Below are 25,555 nucleotides of genomic sequence, written 5' to 3'. Positions count from 1 at the left end.
GTATCGATGCTGAAGAAGTGGAATGTGACTTGAGCGAAGCTCGAAAATGAACGATTCGAAATATTTGTCAGGATATCTATGCAAAGTTCGTAAAACAAATTGCAAAAAGATGCGATTCCACCGATCCTGTTGTAAAAACGGCAGCTTCAGGTAATCTTAAATCGTTCGTGAAATTGGAAAATTTAAAAGATTTGATGCGTCAATTTCCCGAATTTGTAGCAGTAACTGGCCGACACGGGCTATCTAACGAATTTCACACGCTTGAAAGGAACTTTTTTAACGGAAGATTCATTGAAACAAATAACAACACTACTGTAGGCGGGATGGTAATTGGGTCCTAAAGCTATACCAGTTTTTATATATTATTTGGAAAAGCCGTGTTTTCTGAGAAAAACGTGATTTTAAAAAAATGTTCATTGTTTTCCTTCGATTTTTAATGAAGAATAAAAAAACCGTTCGAAAGGTCTTAAATGACATTTCACCCATGTACGGTATATGGGAGAACTTAAAGGCATTTCGAGCAGTTTTTTATTCTTCATTTAAAAATCGAAGGAAAACGATAAACATTTTTTTTAAATCACGTTTTGCTCAGAAAATTGCCCTCTTTCAGCTGATACATAAAAATCTGAAATCCGTGTAAAACTTTAGGACCCAATTTCAAGTTTCCGTTACAGATCATTTGTGACAATTTTTTTTAACAAATCCACACTCTTCTGCTGATTTAGAACGTATACTTTCAATATATAGTTGAAACCAGAAATTGCATGGCCTCTAAGCTAATGAGCTCAATTTCAAAAACTGAAAGCTACGTTGCCAAGGACGACCAAGGAGGAGATACTAATATTAAATAAACGAAAACTTAAAAAAACAGCAAAACCTGTATAAAACTTACGTAGAGAAAAATGAAATTGTTTAAATATATTCTGCAATTAAAAATTTTTCCATCCAATATTCTGAGTTTGCTCGACACAGATTTTTAATACAGATTTTTTGACCCGAGATGCCCGCATAATCAATAACCATAAACGGATGATAATCCATATGGTTTAACGATACCCCATACAGTCGAAACTGTATCCCGAACTAGTTGTTAGGCACATTTTATGGTTATTGATTATGCGGGTGCTGATATACAGATATTTTCAAAGAAAAATACAGAATTAAATGTGGCAACCCTGCGGGTCTCAATAAACAATGGGACGTTTTTTTTTTCAACTTTCTCTTTTCATCGTTTCATATAGTTTTTTAAATATTCAGTAACAACAAACGAATGGTGATTTCGGTGTAAATGAATCAAATAACCACGTATAATAAGTTCTAGTGTACTGTCATTTATCTCGAAATCAATTTCGAAATTTACACTCTGGCAACTCTGATTCTGACTTGATGTTTCGAATTTTGCTTGCGCGAAAATGTGCGAAATACGCAAGCTAGCTGTCACTTGCAGTTCAGTGGTCTATTTCTTGCAGTTTTTGTCGGCGTCGACTTCGTAATTTCTTCTCGGCATTTTGGCCAGTCAAACAATCGACGGACAAAAGCCAGCCGCTTCGTGCTAGTAGCCAGCAGTAGTGAGAATATTTGGCGTTCCCTATCGGAGCTTGAAATTCGCGTTTTTTTTCGGTGTAATTTGCTACAATCATTGACGGCATTTGGATAAAAATTTAACGCTCGTTTCGGTGATTATTTTTGCGATATTCGTTTCATCAAGCGGGTGCTCCAGTGTCTCGTCACGGAGACGCACCGGTTCCCTTAGCACGGCTTAATGTCTAGTGGTGAATTTTGTGACAGTTCCGCCGTCGATCCCCCAGCCGCCAAAAAGCGGAAACTGCCTTCATCGCCTTCGTCTTCGTCGTCATCGTCGTTGTCGACTTCCTCCACCACTGCAGCAGCAGCAGCAGTAGTAGCCGGACAGCAGCAGCAACAACAACATCAACTAGAAGAAGACTCAGTAGCAGTTGTAATGGCGACGGCAAACAACAATGGATCGACTCCGTTTGAAGGTTCTGCTGGGCAGGATATTGACGAGGGACTCTACTCGCGGCAGCTCTACGTGCTGGGACACGATGCTATGCGAAGGATGGCCCGTTCCGATGTGCTTATCTCGGGTCTCGGTGGATTGGGTGTGGAAATAGCGAAAAATGTTATCCTTGGTGGTGTAAAGTCTGTCACTTTGCATGACAAAGCGCTTTGTTCGTTGGCGGATCTGTCATCGCAGTTCTACCTCACGGAGAAAGATGTCGGAACAAACCGTGCGGAGGCCAGCTGTCGCCAATTGGCCGAGTTAAACAATTATGTGCCTACTACTGCGTACACAGGAGATCTCACCGAGGAGTTTCTCCGCCAGTTTCGCGTTGTGGTGCTTACTTTGACACCACTTGCGGAACAGCATCGAATTGCGGAGATAACCCATCGGCACAACATTGCGCTTATAACGGCCGATACCAGAGGACTGTTTTCCCAAATTTTCTGTGACTTTGGCGTCGATTTTACCGTGTACGATCCGACCGGAGCCAATCCAGGCTCGGCGATGGTAGCAAGCATCACAAATGATGTGGACAGTATTGTGACTTGCTTGGATGAAAATCGGCACGGATTCGAGGATGGCGATTATGTTACCTTTACCGAGGTAAGTAATTTTTCTGTGTGTTGAAGAAAAAAAGTTGAAAATGTGATTTTTTCCGCCTTGTGACTCATTTCAATTACGGCGATGACTGTTGTGCTTCGCGACGGTGGCGTGATGAGAAAAGAGGAAGAGTGAAAAGCTCTTGCGCGAGCAAACACTGCAAGGCGGAACATAAATTGCTGCGCTGCTTCGTTGTGACGTCACTGGGAAAAAATAACGAGTGGAGTTTTTGCTTTAGTGGGTGTGAAGGGCGCAGGCAGGGTAATGTTATGAAAAAGTCATTCTGTTGACCCCAAAAGTGGTTTCACTTTCATGCATGTTTGAAAACTCGGCTTAGAGTTGTTGGTCCATCAGTTAACTGTTCGTTTGATTGGTAATCGCTTAAGTTATAGCGCACTATAATTTGTTGCTCAATCGTTGTTTATGGCACGAACATAGAGCAGGAAAAATATTTTGTTGCATAAACAGGGCCCTTTCAAGGTTTGATTGATAGACTGGACTGGACTAGAATTTTCCAAGTCATTCAGCATCTATGGTTAGTAATTGAATGATAAATTATGCGTTGTCACATTTTGTTTTTGTCTGAACCAAGCTAATTCCATTAGCTAATGCTATGAGGCAGACCGTCCCAAACTGTTCTTTGTCTGAAAAAGGAAAAAGTCAAAAAATTAAGTCGTTTTAACCACAAAGAGATGGTCTGCATACGCAAAAGTTGTTACTGACTTACAAAATTGAATGACACAAACATGGACACTGCAAATAATTAGTAGCTTTCGGGAAAATTTCGAAAATTTTATTTCATTTAGAAAAATTATTTTATCATTCATATTATTTATCTCCCAGATGATCGGGAGAGACTGTTAGTGTCAAAAAAATCGTAGCTGCGCGAAGTCTGTGTATAAAAAACAGAAGGTCAAGTTCCGAATCGAAATGCAGCACCAAGGCTTTGCTTTTTTATTATTATTCATGAATCGATGAGTACTTTAGAAATGCATAACATCATGTTACGAAAAAGCATTGATACATCTAGTTTACTGTCTGATAAAATCTGATCCTAGGGGATCATAAATTTAATCGTAGAATGTTATGATCAAGCATATAGAAATGCATGATGATTGCTTGACCAAGACCTAAATCTCTGAAAAACACGGCTTGGAAGAAAAAAATCACATAAAACTTCTGAAGTTTGGAAAATTGTACATCTGAGTAAATCGAACTAGGGACTTGATAAATATAAACCGTCTCTCATTGTTTTTTTTTTTGTACGAGCGTATGAATATTGTTAACACTGCAAGATAGCAAAAAGCTTTCTATTGAGACAGTGGCAACTTCACCCGGGACATTATAAAAATACTGTGTCTTAGGACAGAGATTCCCATAGTACATAGTATTTTCACTTTAAAAGTATTTACACGCAGCGCTTTTCAAATGCGTCTGTCCAGTTTGAAAACATTAAAGATGTTAACTCAAGCCGCGAGTCGCCCCTGACATAATGTTGATTTCAGATCTTCCTGATTTACCACCAGGATGCAAAAAGTCATTGTTCTGCGATGACAAGCATTTCCGTAAAGGGAAAAAGTGGCATTAGCAGACGATAGCAGAAAAATTAAGATATTTTTTTTTCTATTTACAAAAATGGAAAATTTCCCCAATAGTTCTAAAATTCAATTGATAATTTTTCCCCATAAGCTTTAAGCTTTATTTCTCAAACAAAACAATATTCACGTTATCAAGATTTTTTTTTTCTTCACAAATCATTTATTTGACACGGCACAAATACAATTCAATGTTTAACGGCGCCAATTATATCGGATGACTTAAAATCTATAAGCAAATTTTTTATCCTCGCTGCCGACTACGAGCTGAAATTAAGTCTATCTTAAAACTAGCATGTATTATTCAATCAGTGTTTTGTAGTTGAATGGTCGTCTGATGATCGTCGAATGGCCATGAATATGCAGCATGTATGGATTTGTTCTGCTAAGCCACGATGTCATGAGCTGGGACAGGGGCTTGTAATCCTCGGGTTCTGAGGGAATTGTGCGGGGTCTAGTTGCTGGTTTTGGTTCGTTGTTGTTGTTCGCTGGTGTTCAAGTGGCCATATGGTGTGTGCCGCTGAGCCAAGATATCAAGAAAGGCCTCGGGTTTTCCTGGCGAGTTCGTGTGGGGTTCAATTTGCTGGTTCCAAATCGAGGTCTACGACGTGATCTTGCCGTTTTGATGAATGTGGGTGGAAAGGAATGGGATTAGACTTGGGCATGGATGGATTTCAGGAAAATGTATATAAGGGACATGTAGGGTAGGTCGCGACTCGCCAAGACATCACGAACAGGGACAGCTGGTTCTCTACCCTCGGCCCGGAGAGAAGCTATTAATTTAGACCTGGCGTCACGGTGTACAGGGCATGACCAAACAACGTGCTCTATGTCGTGATAACCTTCACCACAGGCACAGATACCACTTTCCCCGAGCCCAATACGACGGAGATGCGCATCAAATCTATAGTGATTGGACATAAGCCGAGACATCACGCAAATGAAATCTCGACCTACAGCCAACCCCTTGAACCACGGATTCGTCGATACCTTGGGTATAATGGAATGTAACCACCTTCCCAGTTCCCCTCTGGTCCAAAAATTTTACCAACTGATGATCGTGTTCTGACGTACAAATGCGAAAAATTCATTAAAAGCAATTGGTCTTTCATAAATTTCACCGTTTGATGCGCCCACCTTAGCCAAAGAGTCCGCTTTCTCATTGCCCGGTATCGAGCAGTGAGAAGGGACCCACGCTAAGGTAATCTGAAACGATTTTTCGGATAAAGCACTCAAATGTTCCCGTATTTTCCCCAGGAAATACGGAGAGTGCTTAACATCTTTCATCGATCGGAGAGCCTCAATGGAACTGAGACTGTCCGTAAAGATGAAATAATGGTCCGTGGGCATTTTTTCGACAATCCCTAGGGTATACTGAATAGCAGCTAATTCTGCGACGTAAACAGAAGCAGGATTATCGAGCTTATGGGAGACGGTTAAATTGTTATTGAAGACACCGAAGCCAGTGGACCCATCGAGAAGTGATCCGTCAGTGTAGAACATATTGTCGCAGTTGATGTTTCGATATTTATTGGAAAAAATTTTGGGGATCTGCTGCACGCGTAAATGATCCGGGACTCCACGAGTTTCTTCTATCATGGATGTATCGAAAAACACAGTAGAATCAGAAGTATTTGATAAGTTGACACGATTTGGAATATTCAAAGAAGGGTTAATATTTTGGGACATGTGATTGAAATACAATGTCATAAAACGGGTTTGAGAATTGAGTTCGATTAACCTTTCAAAATTTTCAATCACAGGACGGTTCAAGACCTCACATTTGATAAGAATACGAGAAGACAGGCTCCAGAAGCGGTTTTTCAACGGTAGAACTCCGGCTAAGTCCTCCAAACTCATCGTATGGGTCGATTGCATGCAACCTAAGGCGATACGCAAACAACGATATTGTTTTCGCTCCAGTTTGATCAAATGTGTGTTTGCTGCGGAGCGGAAGCAGAAACACCCGTACTCAATTACAGACAATATCGTTGTTTGGTAAAGCCTTATAAGGTCTCCTGGGTGGGCTCCCCACCATGATCCGGTTATTGTACGAAGAAAATTTACTCTTTGCTGACTTTTCTTCATCAGATACCTAACATGGCAACCCCAGGTGCCCTTAGAGTCGAACCAGATACCAAGATACTTATGCACCAAAACCTGAGAGATCGTTTGACCCCTTAAATGGGGTTGGAGCTGAGCAGGTTCATGCTTCCTAGAAAAAACTACTATCTCAGTCTTCTCCGGAGAGAATTCGATACCTAGCTGTAGAGCCCAAGCAGACAAATTGTCCAAGGTATCTTGCAATGGTCCTTGCAAATCGGCAGCTTTGGCTCCTGTAACAGAGACCACGCTGTCGTCGGCGAGTTGTCTTATAGTGCATGAATTTGCCAGACATTCGTCGATGTCATTTACATAAAAATTGTAAAGAAGGGGGCTTAAACATGAGCCCTGGGGAAGACCCATGTAGCTAATTCGGAAAGTTGCCAATTCGCCATGCGTAAAATGCATGTGCTTTTCGGACAACAAATTGTGCAAAAAATTGTTTTAAAATTGGAGAAAATCCTTGTTGGTGAAGTTTACCCGAAAGAATGTCAATAGAAACGGAATCAAAAGCCCCCTTAATGTCCAAGAACGCAGACGCCATTTGTTCTTTGCGAGCATACTCCAGCTGAATATCTGTTGAAAGCAACGCAAGACAATCATTCGTCCCTTTGGCTCGGCGGAAGCCAAACTGAGTATCTGATAGTAGACCATTTGATTCGACCCAGTGGTCTAAACGACGGAGTATCATTTTTTCCATCAATTTCCGGATACAGGATAGCATTGCAATCGGCCTATAAGAGTTGTGATCAGAAGCTCGTTTCCCCGGTTTTTGGATGGCGATCACCTTCACTTGCCTCCAATCCTGCGGTACAATGTTTTGCTCCAGGAACTTATTGAACAAGTTCAACAAGCGCCTCTTGGCATTGCCGGGTAGATTCTTCAACAAGTTGAATTTGATTCTATCTAACCCAGGCGCGTTATTGTTCCAGGACAGGAGGGCAACTGAAAATTCTGCCATCGTAAAAGGTGATTCTATCGCGTCGTGGCCCGGAGACGTATCGCGAACAAAGTTTTGCGCAGGAACAGAGTTCGGACATACTTTCCTGGCAAAATCAAATATCCACCTACTTGAAGACTCCGCTTTCGTTGACCGTTACGCGATTCCGCATTCTTCCGGCTGTGTTCCAAAGAGTGCTCATTGATGTCTCCCTCGATGTCTCGTTTACGAACCGACGTCAATATCCGCGTTTCTTTGCTTAAGACAAGCCTTTAAGCTTGGTATCAAGCTCCGAATACCGTAAATAGTCGCCAGGTATACCTCCCTTCTGGAAGGCCAAAAACGCGTCGGATCTTTGCGTCTACACGCAAATCGGAGCACTCTTTGTTCCACCACGGAGTTGGAGGCCGCTCTTTGATCGTTACGCCGGGATATTTCTTCGTTTGGGCTTGCAACGCGGCGTCGAGGATTAAGCCCGCGAGGAGGTTGTATTCTTCAAGTGGTGGATGATGTTGAATCGACTCGACCGCTTTTGAAATCATTCCCTCGTATAACTTCCAATCGACATTCCGTGTGAGGTCATACGGAATGTCAATTGGTCGCATGCGAGTTGACCCGTTTGTAATTGAAATAAGAATAGGCAAATGGTCGCTACCGTGAGGATCGAAGATAACCTTCCATGTGCAATCCAACCGTAGCGACGTCGAACATAAGGATAGATCCAAAGCGCTTGGGCGCGCTGGAGGTTTCGGGATACGTGTCATTTCACCGTTGTTCAAAATAGTCATGTCGAAGTCATCGCAAAGGTTATAGATTAAAGAGGAGTGGTTATCATTGTAAGGGGAACCCCAAGCCACGCCGTGAGAGTTGAAGTCTCCCAAAATTAAACGTGGCGAGGGAAGAAGTTCTATTAAATCAAAGAGCAGCCGTTGCCCAACCTGTGCTCTGGGAGGAATATATATTGAGGCAATACAAAGCTCTTTACCTTGTATTGTCATTTGACATGCGACAACTTCGATGCCTGGAATCGAAGGGAGGTTAATACGATAGAAAGAATAGCACTTTTTAATCCCTAGAAGTACTCCTCCATATGGGGTGTCTCGATCAAGGCGAATAATATTAAAATCATGGAAGTTAAGATCAATATTTGAAGTAAGCCAAGTTTCACAAAGGGAAAATGCATCGCATTTGTTTTTATTTATCAAAACTTTAAATGAATCAATTTTTGGTAAAATACTTCTACAATTCCACTGTAAGACAGAGATAGGATCCTTCATATACGCAGATGAATTAGGCATCGAAGGATACAATCGCAGCAAGGAGGGGCCATTGGGCAGTCAACTGCTTCAAAAATGATCTAACTGTTGGGAGAAGTACTGTGAGGAAATTTTTAATTGGATCAGGTATATTGAAGTTTTCAAAAATCCAGTCCACGATGTTAGAAAAATTCACCAATCCAGAGTTTATTTGATTATCTGGGTGTGCAAAAGGAACAACTGGGGTTTTAGATGTTCCAGGAAGTGCTGGGAACTCCTTCTGGGACTTTAAATTTGCAAGCCCAGGAGGAGTTTGCTTCGGCTTTTCCGCAGCACTTTTAGATTTGTTCGTATTATTCATTCCATCTTGAGAAACCTTAGGTCCTTTCCTGGGAAGCTTAAGAGAGGAAAGATTTTTCCTCTTTCTAGACTCCCCAAGATAGGCAAAAGAAGTTCCCTCTAGTGGTTCGTCAGAGTCGGTTTCATCTGAAGCCAACAGATCAAAGGGGTTCGATGTTATGGTAGAAGTGGTCACGGTCTTCTTAAGAATCTCAGCGTAAGAACGCTTTGAGCGCTCCTTAAGAGACCGTTTAATTTTATCTCTGCGTTGCATGTACACCGGGCATGCGGAAAGCTCATGCAGATTTTCCCCGCAGTGAATACACTTTTCAGCGCTTACACTGCAAGAATCCTCCGCATGAGTCTCCCCACACTTGCCACACCGTGCCTTATTGCAGCAGTAGGCAGCTGTATGGCCTAACTGCTTGCAATTGGTGCAATTCATAACACGGGGCACATACAAACGCACAGGCAGACGAACCTGGTTGATAGAAACATGGCTAGGGAGTGCAGATCCGGCAAACGTAACGCGAAACGAGTCTGACGGAGTGTATACTTTTTTACCGGAGACGAGCGACATGGACCGTAATTGCTTAACATCCAATACTTTCTTTCGCCTCGGTAGTGGATTTTTTGAAGCAGCCGACGCCGCTTCCCAGAATACACTCAACAGTCAGACTCGAATCGGTTATTACACCGTCGATCTCCACGTCTCGTGCAGGTACATACACGCGATACTCGCGTGTAAAGAGCTCAGAGCGAGCTATATCGTTGGCCTGATCCAGATCATTGACCACGACACGGAGCTTTTTTGGTCTGACTTTTGCAATATCGGTCACGGCCTTGTATCGTGACGTCAGATCTTTCGCGATTTGTAACGTGTTCAGCGATTTTCCTCCTGGTTTGGGCCTGATGTAAAGGACCAGTGGACCCGTTGATCCGTCTGGGTAAAGCCTGGGACGAGGATTGACTAAAGCAGGGACAGAGGGGGGGTGAACAGGAGGGTCAGGGTCGGGTGGGTTTGGAGACGGGGGCTAAGGGATCCACATCCATTGCGCTCAAACTAGCGCAACAGTACAGTGGCAAAGAATCACGTACCTCTTTTTGTCGTCTTCAATAGCACATTGACCGAGTCTTTCGGTGCTGGAACGGGCAGCTTCGCAGCGACACAGCTATAACACAATAGCAGGATGACCTTCGGATTATCAGTTTGTCTTTACACCGCACTTCGCACTCTTTGAAACACGACCGAGTAAGCAATGCTTTTTTTCTTCTTCACACAGTAGCGATTTTATAGCGAGACAATCACTTAATGCGTCCGTTTTCGTCGAGCGTTCGGGACGGAATGACACGTTATCAAGATGAATGGGGTTATTTTAAGTTGGTCTTAAAAGGTTAAATATTTGGAAATAATTGACGATGAAAAACTTTGTTTCAAAGAGCACATTAAGAGTATACAGGCAAAGTGCATTAAATGTACGAGATGTTTATATAATTCTAAACTTTTAATTTACAAACAAATTTTCATGACGTCATAATTGCGAAAGCAAACAAATCCTAACAATTAAAATTACAAATTTCTAACAGTGATGAAAAGTCACCATTTGTGATTGGCCCCACAAACTTATTATTCACTAATAATTATGAATAACTGCGTTTTCGAGCAAAACATGATTTTAATTTTTTTTATAACATCCTTCGATTTTTAAATCTGTTTAACCCGTCAACGAGACTTTGGAAGTCTCCGACCCCCCTTCCCCGCCGTAGTAGAGCCTTCCCTGCCTGCGTTCATCAGTCGTACCGGTCCTTCGTGCGGAAGTGGGGAACGAGGCTTCCAAAATGTTATTCACGGCAAGTACAATTTTGTAACATCTGTTTCCACCGCTGATCCGTGCTGCACTTCCAGTCTTCGGCAACCTAACGTCCCGTTGCCAGTGTTTACAAAACGAAGCCTTCCGTCTGATTCCCCTGGACTTCGGGTTTATTACCAGAACGTGCGTGGACTTCGGACCAAAATTGACGACTTTTTCTTAACGGCTACCGAATGTGACTACGATATTATTGTTTTAACCGAGCCCTGACTCGACGATCGTATTGACTCCGCACAACTTTTCGGGAGTTTATTCACTGTCTATCGATGCGATCGCAATCATCACAACAGTTGTAAGACGCGTGGTGGTGGTATCCTAATAGCTGTTTTAAGCGCCTGAATAGCTGTGTAGACCCTGCTACTAAAAGTGACACCATTGAACAGCTCTACAGCAGTACTCAATCTTCCTCCCGATCGCAGTTCCGATGTTACCGCTGTTGAAAACCACATCAGCTCGATCAATTCTGTCTTCTCTCGCTTGAACCACAACGATCTCTCGTTGCTGTTTGGAGACTATAATCAGCCGGGATTAATTTGGAACCGGGATAGCGACGGTACAGCTTCAGTTGATTTGCTTCTTTCACGTATATCTATCGCCTGCTCCGCTTTACTAGATGGGTTTAGTTTGCACAACCTGACCCAAGTGAATCACGCTACTAACGACCGCGACCGTCTATTTGACCTGATACTAGTGAACGACACTACCGCATGCGAAATTGTTAAAGCTAGTGAGTCTTTACTCCCGCTTGATATGAATCACCCAGCATTAGATATAGCGATAAATGTAAATCCACCCGTGCAGTTTGAAGACTTAGTTGACGCTCCAAGTCTTGACTTTTGTAGAGCTGATTTTAAATCGCTAAGCATGGCTATTTTTGACATCGATTGGCAATTCTTAGAATCCTCTCCACCTGTTATAGTCCATATCTGTTACCTTCTTCGGTATATGTAGTGTGCGTGTTATAATGTAATCAGAAATCTACATACGCTACACGCTCCAATGGGTATACTCTTTTGCCCTTGGGGTAGATATACTAGATGGTTGTCCGACTTTACCAGAAAAAAATATTAGTATTTAGTTATTATATTGTTGACATTTTTAATTAACACTTGCGTACCTGACCCTCCAGGGCCGAAAAAATAAAAATTCTTTTACCTGCCATCCCGCAAGATCTAAACCGAATTTGATCGAACCTTTTTCAAAAGATCAAAATTTATCATAGTTTTTGGGACAGTAGAGGACATTTCGAAATTTTTCGTTGTTCCGGATTTATCGAGGGGAACCGTGGGGTAAGTATCCTTCCAGAGACACAGGCTAAATTAGAAACGGTAGCGAAACCTTGCTTCAACATATCAAGCTTTAGGTTTTTGCAAAACAACACTATTACTTACTTTACTTTTTTGGCTAACGGACCGTTCACCGGTCTAGGGCCGAACGAATAAGAGATGTCCAGCTTCATCTGTCTCGGGCAGCCGTTCTCCAGTCTCCCCGTACACCAGCAGATCGTGCATCTTCTTCCACCGCGCACATCCACCGCGTGCGAGGCCTACCACGGAGTCGACGGCCTCTTCCTGGTTCTCTATTGAAGATAGTTTTGGCGGCTCTCTCGTCAGGCATCCTGGCTACATGTCCAGCCCACTGAAGCCTGCCCCGCTGTATTACCTTCACAGTTGACAATAAGCTGATTCAAATGATAGAACCGTTAACACAAAACTTTTCAGTTTTTCAGCTCGATTTTCAGTTTTTTATGATTAAGGTGAAACGGGACGTGGTCGCGATCAACTCGAATTTTGCAATCTAATTTTTTCTTGATTTATGAAGACTACGTACATGAAACTTTGATCAATTGCTTGCCTGAGGTAGCAATTTGAGTGCTGTTTATTTAGTGGAAGCCGAATTTTTTACGATCAAAATACAGAAGTAAACAGAATTCTAACCTCAAAATTGTATAGGAAAAGGCCACAATCCCGTTTCACCTTAAGCACATATGTTATACATTTCAGATATACAAAAACTCAGTTTTAACAGATTTTACACGTTAAAAAATGAGAATGCATATTTCTTCGATTCAGGATAACGGGTTTCTGGAAAACGGTAATTTCTGGGAAATATTTTCTGGTCATTGGTTCATTCCGGATAATAACTTTCTGGGGATTAGTACTTTCTGGGTAGCAGTTTTCTGGTAATTGGTACATTCTGGTATTTTGTTTTCTGGGGAAAAAGCTTTGGTGTTTTGATTTCTGGTGAATAGTTTTCGAGGAATTGTTATATAATCATACCAGATGGAATCCGCACATTTCTAAAATTCAGATATTTACAGATTGTTCAAGGAGTTGTGAATGACCAAATCGCTATCTGATAAACAATTATATATATATGGGAGCTGTCAAGATGCTCCCAGGTTGGAAGTTATCAAAATAATAAAATAATGGGCGGAGCGAAGTTTGCCGGGTCAGCTAGGGAAGAATAAAATATGCTACAAATTTGCTAAAGTTGGTACATGGCGGACTGTCATTGAATGAATTTTGAGCAGTTTTAATTCGCGATTTAAAAACCGAAGGACAACGATATTTTTTTTTCTTGACGGCTACCGAATGTGACTACGACATTAGGTATTTTATTAACCGAGACCTGGCTCGACGATCGTATTGGTTCCGTACTTTAAGTCTGTCATGTCACGCTTGAATCATGATTTTTCGTTGATGTTCGGAGACCATAATCAGCCGGGAGTTATTTGGAAACTGAGAATCGACGGTACGATTCTGGTCGCGATGAGCAAGTCCACACTAAAAAAAAAACGACCACGACCGTCTACTAGATCTGGTACTAGTGAACGACGCCACCTCAAGCGAACTTGTTGAAGCGAGTGAGTCTTTACTTCCGCTTGACGACGTGAATCACCCAGCATTAGATATGACGATTAATGTAACTCCCCCCTAGGAGCGACTCGTGGCTGTTGAACCTACCTGTTCAACTAGATATTCTGAAAATCAGAGTTTGGGGAAGTAATTAGAATTAAAATTTCCACGAATAAAAACCAACTAATTCCCTTTGTTAAAATTTAAAAATAAAACTACAAAATAAGTAAATAAAAGCATGAATTTGGATTTTAGATTCATTTTTTGCCTGACGTCCACATGTGCATTACACAGGTTGCACCTATGGACGAGTCGCCCCTGCTCCCCCCGTGCAATTCGAAGATACAGGTGTCGTTCCAAGTCTTGATTTTTGCAGAGCTGATTTTGCATCGTCAAGCATTGCTTTTTTCACATCGATCGGCAACTCTTGTTAATGATACCATAGAGTACTTTAACTGAGCTATCAATTCAGCAATCGGTCGTATTGTTCCTCCACAAAGACCAATAAAAAAATCTGCTTAGTCTAATCTTTGCCTCCGTCATCTGAAGGCGTAGCGCCCCGCGGCATTGCGCAATTATTATAAAGTGCGTTGCCCGGCTTCGAAGCAGCGATTCAACCGAATCAGTAATTTATATAGAAGATACAACCGCTACCTCTTCAAACGGTACACCTCCAGGATGCAGAGCAACCTCAGACGGCTATTTTGGTCGTTCGTGAATTTCAAGCGCAAAGAAGAAGCATTACCAGTGAATATGTTTCTTGGCTATTGTCACGGTAAAACCCTGTTTGATAAATGCACCCTATTTGCCTGTAGCTTTTAGCGCAATTTTCATGAGCACACTGTTTCCGATGCTCAGGATGATACTGGTTTGAGTGGCCTTTCTAGAGATGTGTTCGATTTTAATCTGCGTAAAATAACAAGTCGTCGCGTTATCGCTGCCATAGATAAACTGAAATAATTTTTCGCTGCTAGCCCTGTTGAAATTCCGTCGTGTGTTCTGAAGCGATTCGTTCTTTTCTTATTCATCCGTTATGCCTGTTGTTCAACCCGTGCAAAAGAAAGTCAATAGACGTGATGTGCAAAACTATAGCGGCATCATATCTGTCTGCGCGTGCTCTAAGTTGATGGAAATAATTGTTAACGATGCCCTTTTCGCCAGCTGCCAACCAATATATCACGTCGAGTCAACATGGTCTTCACCCAAAACGATCGATAACAACTAACTTAGTCGAGTTACCGTTGACTTGCTTGCGAAACATGAGTAACGGTGCTTAAATGGACGCAGTATACACCGATCTGAAAGCGGCGGTTGATCGATTAGACCACAGAATACTTTTAGCTAAACTTGGAGTTTCATCGGCTTTTGCGCAATGGCTTGGTTCCCATTTGATGAATCGAACACTCTGTGTGAAGATAGGAATTAACTTTACTGCGCAGTTCACGAATGTCTCTGGAGTCCCGCAAGGAAGCAATCTAGGACCGTTACTCTTCATATTATTCTTCAATGATAAAATTGTGAGAAATTTTGCAGACTGCGTTGATCTTCAGGAACTAGTGGATATTTACTAGGGTGGGAAAAAGTGATCGATTTTCCAGAACCAAGTTTTTTTGGTTCTTTTCAGGGCCCCAAACAACCCTAAACTTACCGGAAGTCTATTAGTTTTGTCTCCGCTTGGCGCATTGTATTTTGAAGTTGTATGAAAATTTATATGGGAAAACCCACTTTTTTGCATTTACTTTTCTAGACAGCTCAATAATACTCGAACAATGCACTACATTATGTTAAAGTATAGTATTTTAGATCCCTAGCAACTTTGCAGAAGATACTGAAGAGCTTGTCCTCAAGAAGAGTTATAGTTGTTCAAAGTTGAGTATGTCGATTTAAATGCAGAAAATCTTGTTTTCTGCCAACATTACCAATGTACCGGCGCCAGCAGCATTCCCATCAGAATTAACCTGTCGTAACGAGTTGATACACTCAGCTGGATCAAACAAACAAATTCAGGTCAATATTATAGGCTAATCTACATCTACAACGTGTTTCAGAGGTTACTTCTGATGGAAATCTGACTAACGCCGACACACTGGCAGTGTTGGCAGAAAAAATGATTTGCAACTTAAATTTCGACATACTCAACTTTGAACAGCTCTAGTATTTTTTTGGGACACCCTAGCTCTTTAGTGTCTTCGGCCAAGTTGTTAGGTGTCAAAAAACCTACCATCTGAAGTCATGAAACCTATGGTCTCAGCCATTTTGAAATCTTTAGAATCGAACATGCAAAAAAGTTGGTTTTCCCATACAAATCTTCATATAAATTTGAAATGCAATGCGCCAAGCGGAGACAAAACCAATCGACTTCCGATAAATTTAGGATTGTTTGGGGTCCCAAATAGAACAAACAAAACTTGGTTCTGGCTTTCCGCTATCAAGTTTCGTTTTTTCCATATAACGATTCCCCACCCTAATATTTACAGCAAGTGTCATCTCCTTCTATCGGACAAGGAAGCTTATTCTATTTGACTATACACTAAGGTCGCTTTTTACGCGTTTTTTTACGCGGATTTCGAAATTAACGCTTTTTTTTACGCGGATTCCGGAATTTACGCGTTTTTTTTACGCGGATTCTGGAATTTACGCGGTTTTTTTTCTTACACGGATTGCGGAGTTTCTTTACTCAGATTCCAAAATTCACGCGATTTTTTTACGCGGATTCCGGAATTTACGCTTTTTTTTTACGTGGATTCCGGAATTTACGCGGCTTTTTTACGTGGATTCCGGAATTCACGCGGTTTTTAACTCGGTTTCGCCGTGAAAATCGTTTAAAATCTGTTTACGCGGTATGTGGATGGCCTTTTAGTTAGCTTCACCAACTTTCCACGCTTTTTTAAGATTTCATAGGTGTTACGTACGGATTTCATGGGTATTTCATCTCAGATTTTCTGGATAACCGTTATAGACTGTTCCAAGATGAAGGTCTCGCCAATCAGCAAGCTTCGACATCATGTAGGAAAAGACAAAAAGTCCACCGGGTTCAGATCTAAGAAGCTTCGCACCCATTGAATTTCACCCCGAAAAGTCCAGCCTTGCACGAAGTTCGCAGTATTAGCTGGTGCACCGTCTTACTGGAACGAATAGTGGTTATCTTCGAAGAGTATTCGAAACCTCAGGGAAACGATTTTCTTGAAAGCTTCCGTTCCTATGAAAGCCAGGTTTCAAACACTAGGACAAATAGTTTCTCATCAGAAAAAAATTACCTCGTGATCAGCGTGCCGAGAAAGTATAATTTATAATAAAAAAGTATAATTTTCCGTGCCTCTTTTTCTGAGAGGACTCAGAAGCGCCGTGAACTTTACGCATCTTGTAGGCTGTAGGCCAAGGTCAGTTGCCAGAATATTGACAGATTCAATAGATATATTCAAATGTCGCTGAGTCTCACACGATTTGAGACGTTTAAATATTGAAAACCGTTTTACTACGGCTTCCCGGAATTGCTTCATCGCGCATCAGAACAAAATACATACAACTGACAGACAAACAACACCATGCGCATTTGTGAGTGCATATATAGAGTAAGAACTCTCACTAAAACTTTCATATAATAAACGGAAGGAACAGGAAGCACTTGGAAACTTTCAAACTACGAAGTTGGCACTTTTGTTCGCACTGCCACAAAGATTCGTATTGCTGATAGTTTTATTGGTTATTTTTAAACTTCACAACCCGCACACCATTTCGCGAAATTGTTACTGCCATATCAAGCACTTTACGTCAATTCTAGGATCTTCCGCAAACACAAATTTTTAACAATATATTTCTGTGAGTCCTGTAGAATTTCATATGTCAACTATTTTCTAAACTATTTTCATCATTTCAGGTGCAAGGTATGACCGAACTGAATGGATGTGAACCGATCAAGATCAAAGTGTTGGGACCGTACACTTTCAGCATCGGAGACACGACCAACATGACCGCCTACATTCGGGGCGGTATCGTAACCCAAGTGAAGATGCCTAGACAGATGAATTTCAAGCCACTGGCCGAGGCAGAGGATGCTCCCGAGTTTGTTATGTCGGATTTCTCTAAGTGGGATCACCCGCAGAATACGCAGCTTGCGTTTACGGTTCTTAGTCGGTTTCAGGAGAAGAATGGCCGATTGCCACGTCCGTGGAACGTCGAAGATGCCGCTGAGTTTGTTGAGCTATGTAAAGAGCGCGCCAAGGAGATGAAACTTGATGAAATCAACGAGGGTATGCTGACTAAATTCGCTAAAGTATGCGCTGGAGATCTTTGTCCGATGAACGGCACTATCGGTGGTATAACCGCACAGGAAGTCATGAAAGCTTGTACCGGCAAGTTTACACCCTTGTATCAGTATTTCTGTTTCGATGCATTGGAATGTCTGGTAGAGGCTGACTTAAGTGAGGAAGAGTGTCAACCGCTGGGATCTAGATATGATGGACAAATCGCCGTTTTCGGTCGCAAATTTCAGGAAGTTCTGGCCAAGCTGAAGTACTTCATCGTTGGAGCAGGTGCGATCGGATGTGAGCTGTTGAAAAACTTCGCTATGATTGGAGTGGCCTCCGGTGGTGCCGGGGAAATAATTGTGACCGATATGGATCTGATTGAGAAGAGCAATCTCAATCGACAGTTCTTGTTCCGGCCGCATGATGTTCAACAACCCAAATCTCGAATTGCTGCTGAAGCGGTGAAGCGTATGAATCCAAGCATCAACGTAACTTCTCACGAAAATCGTGTTGGCGTCGAAACGGAAAAGATTTATGATGATACATTTTTCGAACGGTTGGATGGAGTTGCAAATGCTTTGGATAACATTGACGCTCGCATTTACATGGATCGACGCTGTGTATACTACAGGAAGCCGCTGCTAGAGTCGGGAACGTTGGGAACAATGGGAAATATACAGGTACGTTGAAGCGAATAGAATTTAGTGCGGGGTTTATTTTGTAATGAAAATTCTATTATTTTAGGTAGTAGTTCCATTCCTCACGGAATCGTACAGCTCATCCCAGGATCCACCAGAAAAGTCAATCCCGATTTGCACACTGAAGAACTTCCCGAACGCGATCGAACATACTCTTCAGTGGGCCCGTGATATGTTTGAGGGTATTTTCAAACAATCAGCTTCCAGCGCGGCTCAATACATATCTGATCCGACATTCATTGATCGTACCCTTAGACTAGCAGGAGTCCAACCCCTAGAGACACTCGAATCGGTTAAGGTAGCTAGCAAGTGACTAGTTGTATATCTAATGATTTTTACAATGGTTTTCGTTTTTTTTCAGACCGCTCTAATTGACGAGAGACCGAAGAGTATCGAAGATTGTGTCAAATGGGCTCGAATTCATTTTCAGGAGCAGTATTCTAACCAGATTCGTCAATTGTTGTTTAACTTCCCGCCTGATCAGCAAACTACAACCGGAACCCCGTTCTGGTCTGGTCCGAAGCGTTGCCCGGAAGCAATTACATTTGACGTTCAGAATCCTCTGCATCTAGATTATATATATGCGACAGCAAATCTACGCGCCGAAGTGTTTGGAATTCCACAACTCCGGGATCGCGCCCGTATAGCAAATTTGGCCTCCCAAGTTCAGGTTAGTTATTGCGTTGCTGGTAGTTTTGTGACTAGAAAAAAAACTTTTATTAGGGGGGAAAACTTAATTAACTAACCCATTTAACTTTTAGGTGCCAAACTTCACCCCTCGATCCGGTGTGAAGATTGCCATTACTGATGCTGCCCTCCAGGCGGAAGCAAACGGAGCCGGTGAGGAGCTGGACCAGGATCGCATTACTCGTCTGCAGAAGGAACTGGCTTCGTTGGGACGCTTGGATTTCACCATTACACCGCTCGAGTTTGAGAAGGACGACGACAACAATTTACATATGGACTTTATTGTGGCGGCTTCGAATTTGCGTGCCGCTAACTATAAAATTCCTCCGGCAGATCGACACAAGTCCAAACTTATCGCGGGTAAGATCATCCCGGCGATTGCTACTACGACTTCTCTTGTTGCCGGCTGCGTCTCGCTCGAGCTGTACAAGCTTGCTCAAGGGTAGGTGTTATCAACAAACCAGAACTAACTTAATTATAAACTTATCTTCTACTTTCGCAGCTTCAACACGCTTGATCGTTTCAAGAACGGTTTCATCAATTTGGCGGTGCCATTATTCACCTTCTCGGAACCTATTCCGGCCAAAAAGCAAACGTACTACGACATAGACTGGACTCTGTGGGATCGCTTCGAGGTTCAGGGTGAGCTAACACTAAAGGAGTTTTTAGATTATTTCGAGCGCGAGCATAAGCTGCAGATCACGATGCTCTCACAAGGCGTTTGTATGCTTTACGCATTCTTCATGGCTAAGGATAAGAAGACCGAACGGCTTAGCCTGACCATGTCTGAGGTAGTGCGACGTGTGTCGAAGAAGAGCATTGAACCGCATGTTCGCGCGCTTGTTTTTGAAATATGTTGCAATGATAACGACGGTAACGATGTAGAAATTCCTTATGTGCGCTACGTTTTGCCCTAAAGTGTGATATCCCCTACATATTTGCACACTCACACACTCACACATAAGTTAAGCGATTGTTTTAAACACTAACACACTGAAACTTATTCACAGATGATAGAGAAGCTATTCGGATGATTGAAGGTAGAGAAAATAAAAATAAAAAGTGATAGCTCGCTTATCTGAATGCTGTCCAGGAGAAAATTACGATGGTATTTATCTTAACTGTTTTGTTCCTTTTTTGAAACCATGACCATACCATGGTTTTTTCTTGTTGTCATTGTAGCTGGACTGTCACTGTCAATACGAGTGATAGCTTCGGAACAACAACAGAACACGCTTTTCATGTTTATTTTTTGTGCTAGAAAATTGAATGTTTTAGTTTTTGTGTACTTTTTCAGGTATCATACTTACAACAACTGCTCAATCAGCATTCGTTTATAATTGTGATGCCAATAAATATGGCTTAATGCAATGTATTAAGAATAACATTTAGCGAATATTATGAGCAGATTTACTGTAGTAGAATTTTATTTCATTCTTGGATCACACTACACGTATATGCTCGTTACTTCCCTAGTACTATACAATATAATCCCAAGAGACATTCAAATACCGCTAACAATTTTCTCGGTAGTTCTTGTTGTCGTTTCGCATGAAATCTTCATGTTACTTTAGTAAAATGACACCGGGTACTATTTCTCGCCTTCCTTTTTTTCTTCTTTCTCTTCTATTTTATTGCGACATTTTCTAGAACATCTTCATAGCGGGTTTCAATTCATAATCACTTCCATATATGAAAAATAATCAAAAAGGTAGGACACTTGACTACAAGATTAAGAAAAGTAACAGTAAACCTTTCACTAAATTAACTCTAGTGGCAGAGATGTTTGTGAGAAGCATTCGAAGAAGGATTAGGTATAGTAACATTTAGGGTAACCCAATTATTGTGTTAAAACCACCCGAAAAGGGCGCACTGATGAAAACGAGCATTTTGAATGCACTGCTGATACTTCAAAAACGGAAGAAAAAACAATGAAAAAATATTTTTTGTCGTAAATTTATTACAAAGGAAAAAAACAATAGAAAACCAAAACCTGTCTAAGGGTACATTATTTTGATTCAATAATGAAATGGATAACGAAACACAAGGAAGTTAAGGTGAAAACAAATTTGTTTGAAAACGTAAAATCAATTTCTACTGAGCGATGAGCACTAATTGAAACAGCAACAGTTTTGGTGATTATTTCGCATTCAAAGAATGAAGCAACAGAAAGCAGGATACGTATTCTATTGGGAAATAAATTATGAGCAGGAACGAACTTGCAACAATAACAATTGATTTTAATGCGTTTAATCGATGACTGGCTGAAGTAATTTTCAGATTCCCACATCCCAGTGTAAATTTAGTCTTGCAGGACTAATAATTTGCTCGATCTTTTCTAATCATTTCGGGACGCCCTATTGCATTTCGAATACTTACTGAGGCCCGCTCACTATTAATTAGAAACCATTCACGGTTCATGCATATCGCATTTAGACATTTTCCAAACCACCAAATTTATAGTTGACTTTTGGTGAACTCGAAACCTAATGCTCCCTCAGTTACACAAGAACTTTATATAGGGTTTTATTATATAAGACGAGTCGAGAGTCACTTTATTCGAATAAACAGTTTCTGGGTCCTATTATATAAGAAAAGTTGACGGTCACTTTACTGAATCGATTTGTGTAGAAGAGTAGTCTAGCCGAGTGTATTTCAGTCGAGTGGCTCGTCGGAATCGATTGCTCGAAAGTTCGTAACTCAGCTGTCACAATTAATTTTGTTAAGTTTCAGTACACTCCCCTTTACGACATTTTGCTCGACTTGATAGTGACTGGATTCGAGTCTAGTTACTCGGCTCATCTTATGTCATAGGGCTCGTAATGTAGCAGCTACACAGCAATCATTATCAATCATAAATGATGTAATTCCGCAACTTCTAAGACATTCAGTATTGTGTGCCTCGAAGTCAATTATGCAAATATCTGCCAGCAAAAGGCTAAGCTACACACGGTTTTGATCATTACAGACAAAATTATAGACAAAAAACTGATTTCAGGAGGCGTGTTCTACAAGAAACTCTATTTTGTCGTGTCCGATGTACAGATAGGACATCGCTGTATTCAGCAATTGGTTTGCTTTTAAATTTTTCCACAACTTTGCTGAAGGAAGCAAGGTATATTTAAAATAAGAAAAAACATTTTTTTTTATCTAACTGTTAGGTGGATTGATAAAAAAACCAAAAACGCCAAAAGTAAGGCCTTGTTTTAACAAACAATTTTTCTGAACACGTTGAGTACATAAAATCAATTTTGCATAGTCTTTTTGTATTTGTATTTTTTTGTATTTGTGAGGTATAGAAACTCAAACGCTCGGGTCAAACCGTCAAATCCATAAAGTCTTGTGGATGTAAAGTGTCTTGCCAAAGTAATCGTTTAATGTGCGTAAAAATTATCGAATTTCCGTTTATTAAATATTGAGTGCTTTTCAATTCAAGTCTCATAAACTGATAACATGGGGTATTGAATTGTTGACAGTGTGACAGATGTCAGCGGTTTAAAAAAACAAGATATACAACACCGGTGCGGAGAACGAAAAGTTGGTCTATATTAGCTTATTCTTTTCAGGTTTCGGTGGTGTAAATCTAGTATAAATTTGTTTCAAAAATAGACCACCGCTGAAGATGCCCTAAGGTCGCTTTTTACGCGGTTTTTTTACGCGGATTCCGGAATTTACGCAGTTTTTTTACGCGAATTCCGGAATTTACGCGGTTTTTTTACGCGGCACGTATCCCCCGCGTAAAAAGCGACTTTAGTGTACTTGGAATGTGTAGACACTATTTTGAAAGTTATTTTATAAAATAGTGGTTGAAAAACGTGCTTATAACTAGTATTTCATTATTTTTATCTCACTTTTTCGTACTTTATGACCTTCAAAAGGGCATCACTCAAAAATGTACCGTACGACGATTGTAAAATTTCACGGCTAACGAAGTTGTCACATGTTACGAGAGTTGTTGCTTACTTTACTTTACTTACTTTTAAGGCGACAGACTGATTATCGATCCAGTGCCGAATCCAGAATACGTCGCCATGTCCCTCGGTCTTGGGCTGCTATTCTCCAATCGCCCCTAACACCTATTTCGCGTGCATCCTCGTCGACAGCGCACATCCAACGAGTGCGGGGTCTACCTCGAAGTCGACGATCTCTATCGGGATTCCTGCTAAATATAGCCTTCGCTTGACGCTCATCCGGCATTCTTGCTACATGCCCAGCCCACTGAAGCCTGCCGTGTTTTATCCGCTTGACTATATCCGCCGATTTGTATGCCTGGTACACTTCATGGTTCATGCGTCTGCGCCAAACACCATTTTCTAGTTTGCCGCCAAGGATTGAACGCAAAATCCTACGCTCAAAAACACCAAGAGCTCCCCGATCAGCCTCTTTCAGCGTCCATGATTCATGGCCGTAGAGAGCTACCGGAAGAATCAGTGTTTTATAGAGTGCAAGTTTAGTACGGATTTTCAGACTGCGGGACCTTAGCTGGTTACGTAGTCCGTAAAAGGCCCTGTTTGCGGCTTCTATCCGCCTCTTTATCTCACGGCTAACCTTGTTGTTACATGTCACTAATGTTCCCAGGTAAATAAATTCGTCTACTACTTCAAATGCTTCCCCATCTAGCACCACAGCAGCACCAACCTCCGACGGACTACCACGCACTCTGCCAGCCACCATGTATTTCGTTTTGGCAGAGTTTATGACAAGCCCTAATCTCGCAGCTTCCCTCCTGAGAGGTCCGAAGGTCTCTTCCACAGCTCTACGGTTGATACCAATGATGTCGATATCGTCCGCAAAACCGAGAAGCATGTGCGACTTCGTAATGATGATGCCGCTTCTCTGCACACCAGCCCTCCGTATAGCACCTTCCAATGCGATGTTGAACAATAAGTTCGACAGCCCGTCACCCTGCTTCAAACCATCTAACGTCACGAACGAGTCCAATATCTCACCGGCTATCCTGACGCTTGATGTAGGACCTTCAAGGGTGGCACGTATCAGCCTAATCAGCTTTGTTGGGAAGCCATGTTCAATCATAATCTGCCATAATTCATTTCTCTTGACTGAATCGTACGCTGCCCTGAAGTCTATGAACAGATGGTGCGTCTGCAAGTTGTATTCTCGAAATTTATCGAGGATTTGTCGCAAGGTAAACATTTGGTCCGTCGTGGAGCGTCCCCCTCGAAAACCGCATTGGTACTCGCCAACAAAGGTCTCCTGCAACGGCCTCAGTCTGTGGAACAGGATGCGGGAGAGAATTTTGTACACGGTATTGAGAAGAGTTATGCCCCGATAATTGCTACAGTCCAGGCGATGGCCTTTTTGGTTGATCGGGCATATGAGACCCTCCAACCAGTCCGAGGGCAATTCTTCATCAGACCACACTCTCAGCATGATCCGATGGATGGCACGATACAGCTGTTCGCTCCCGACTTTGAAGAGTTTGGCGGGAATGCCGTCCTTCCCGGCTGCCTTGCAGTTTCTCAGCTCTTTCACTGCTTTCTTCACCTCGTCCATGGATGGTGGATCCACAGCTAGACCATCATTCTCAATAGTCATCCTGCTCCTTCCGACTCCACTGTTTCCCTCACCGTTCAACAGCAAATTGAAGTGTTCCTTCCAACGCCTGGCCACCTCTGTTTTATCGGTTATCAGATAATCAGACTTTGAGATAATAGTACCTTTTCGCGGGTAACGTCAGCTCTCCATACTGCACTCTCCAAGGCAATGCTGAACAACAGGTTCGAGTGCTCAGACTCTGCTTCAGACCGACGGCTGCTATCCTGACCATCCTAATGCATGATGAAAAATTGTCAAATGTGGCACGAATCAGCTTAATCAGTTTAGTTGGGATACCGTGTTCAAGCATAATCTGCCATAGTTCGTTGCACTTAACTGAATCGTATGCTGCCTTGAAGTCTATGAACAGATGATGCGTCTGCAAGTTGATTTCTCTGAACTTGTCCAGGACTTGATTCAAGGTGAACATTTGGTCCATTGTAGATCATCCTTCACAAAAACCACACTGGTACTATCCGACAAAGGCCTTCTACAACGGCTTTAATCTAACAGGATGCGGGAGAGAATGTTGTATGCAGAATTGACAAGTGTTATTCCTCGATAATTACTGCAATCGAGTCGGTGGCCCTTTTTATGAACTAGGCAAATGAGTCCGTCCACCCAGTCCGCTAGTAGGATGTCTTCGATCCGAACTTTCAAAAGGATCCAATAGATTGCCCGTAACAGCAGCTTACTTCAGGCTTTAAAAAGTTCGGCTGGGAGACCGTTCTTTCCAGCAGCTTTGTGGTTTTAAGCTTGCTTTACCTCGTCCAAGCTTGGCG

General features: G+C 41.9%; 1 protein-coding gene across 1 annotated transcript; it reads left to right on the top strand.

The window, feature by feature from the left end:
* Positions 1 to 1,488: 1,488 nt before the first annotated feature.
* LOC129722011 (ubiquitin-like modifier-activating enzyme 1) lies at positions 1,489 to 21,451 on the top strand. The gene is made up of 6 exons (XM_055675182.1): positions 1,489 to 2,626; positions 17,463 to 18,512; positions 18,577 to 18,828; positions 18,892 to 19,200; positions 19,292 to 19,659; positions 19,720 to 21,451. The coding sequence occupies exons 1-6, from the start codon at positions 1,763 to 1,765 to the stop codon at positions 20,132 to 20,134; spliced, it is 3,258 nt and encodes a 1,085-aa protein (XP_055531157.1). The 5' UTR covers positions 1,489 to 1,762; the 3' UTR covers positions 20,135 to 21,451.
* The last annotated feature ends 4,104 nt before the right edge of the window (positions 21,452 to 25,555 follow it).

Source organism: Wyeomyia smithii, chromosome 2, assembly GCF_029784165.1.
Source record: "Wyeomyia smithii strain HCP4-BCI-WySm-NY-G18 chromosome 2, ASM2978416v1, whole genome shotgun sequence".
NCBI lineage: Eukaryota > Metazoa > Arthropoda > Insecta > Diptera > Culicidae > Wyeomyia > Wyeomyia smithii.
This window is presented reverse-complemented; position numbering and strand designations above follow the sequence as displayed.

What these genes read in the sequence shown, in the direction of transcription:
- LOC129722011 (XM_055675182.1), top strand. Translation starts at nt 1,763, where the DNA reads ATGTCTAGTGGTGAATTTTGTGACAGTTCCGCCGTCGATCCCCCAGCC. An exon ending in AGACACTCGAATCGGTTAAG is followed by an intron (nt 18,829 to 18,891) that starts GTAGCTAGCAAG and finishes GTTTTTTTTCAG; the next exon opens with ACCGCTCTAATTGACGAGAG. An exon ending in ATTTGGCCTCCCAAGTTCAG is followed by an intron (nt 19,201 to 19,291) that starts GTTAGTTATTGC and finishes TTTAACTTTTAG; the next exon opens with GTGCCAAACTTCACCCCTCG.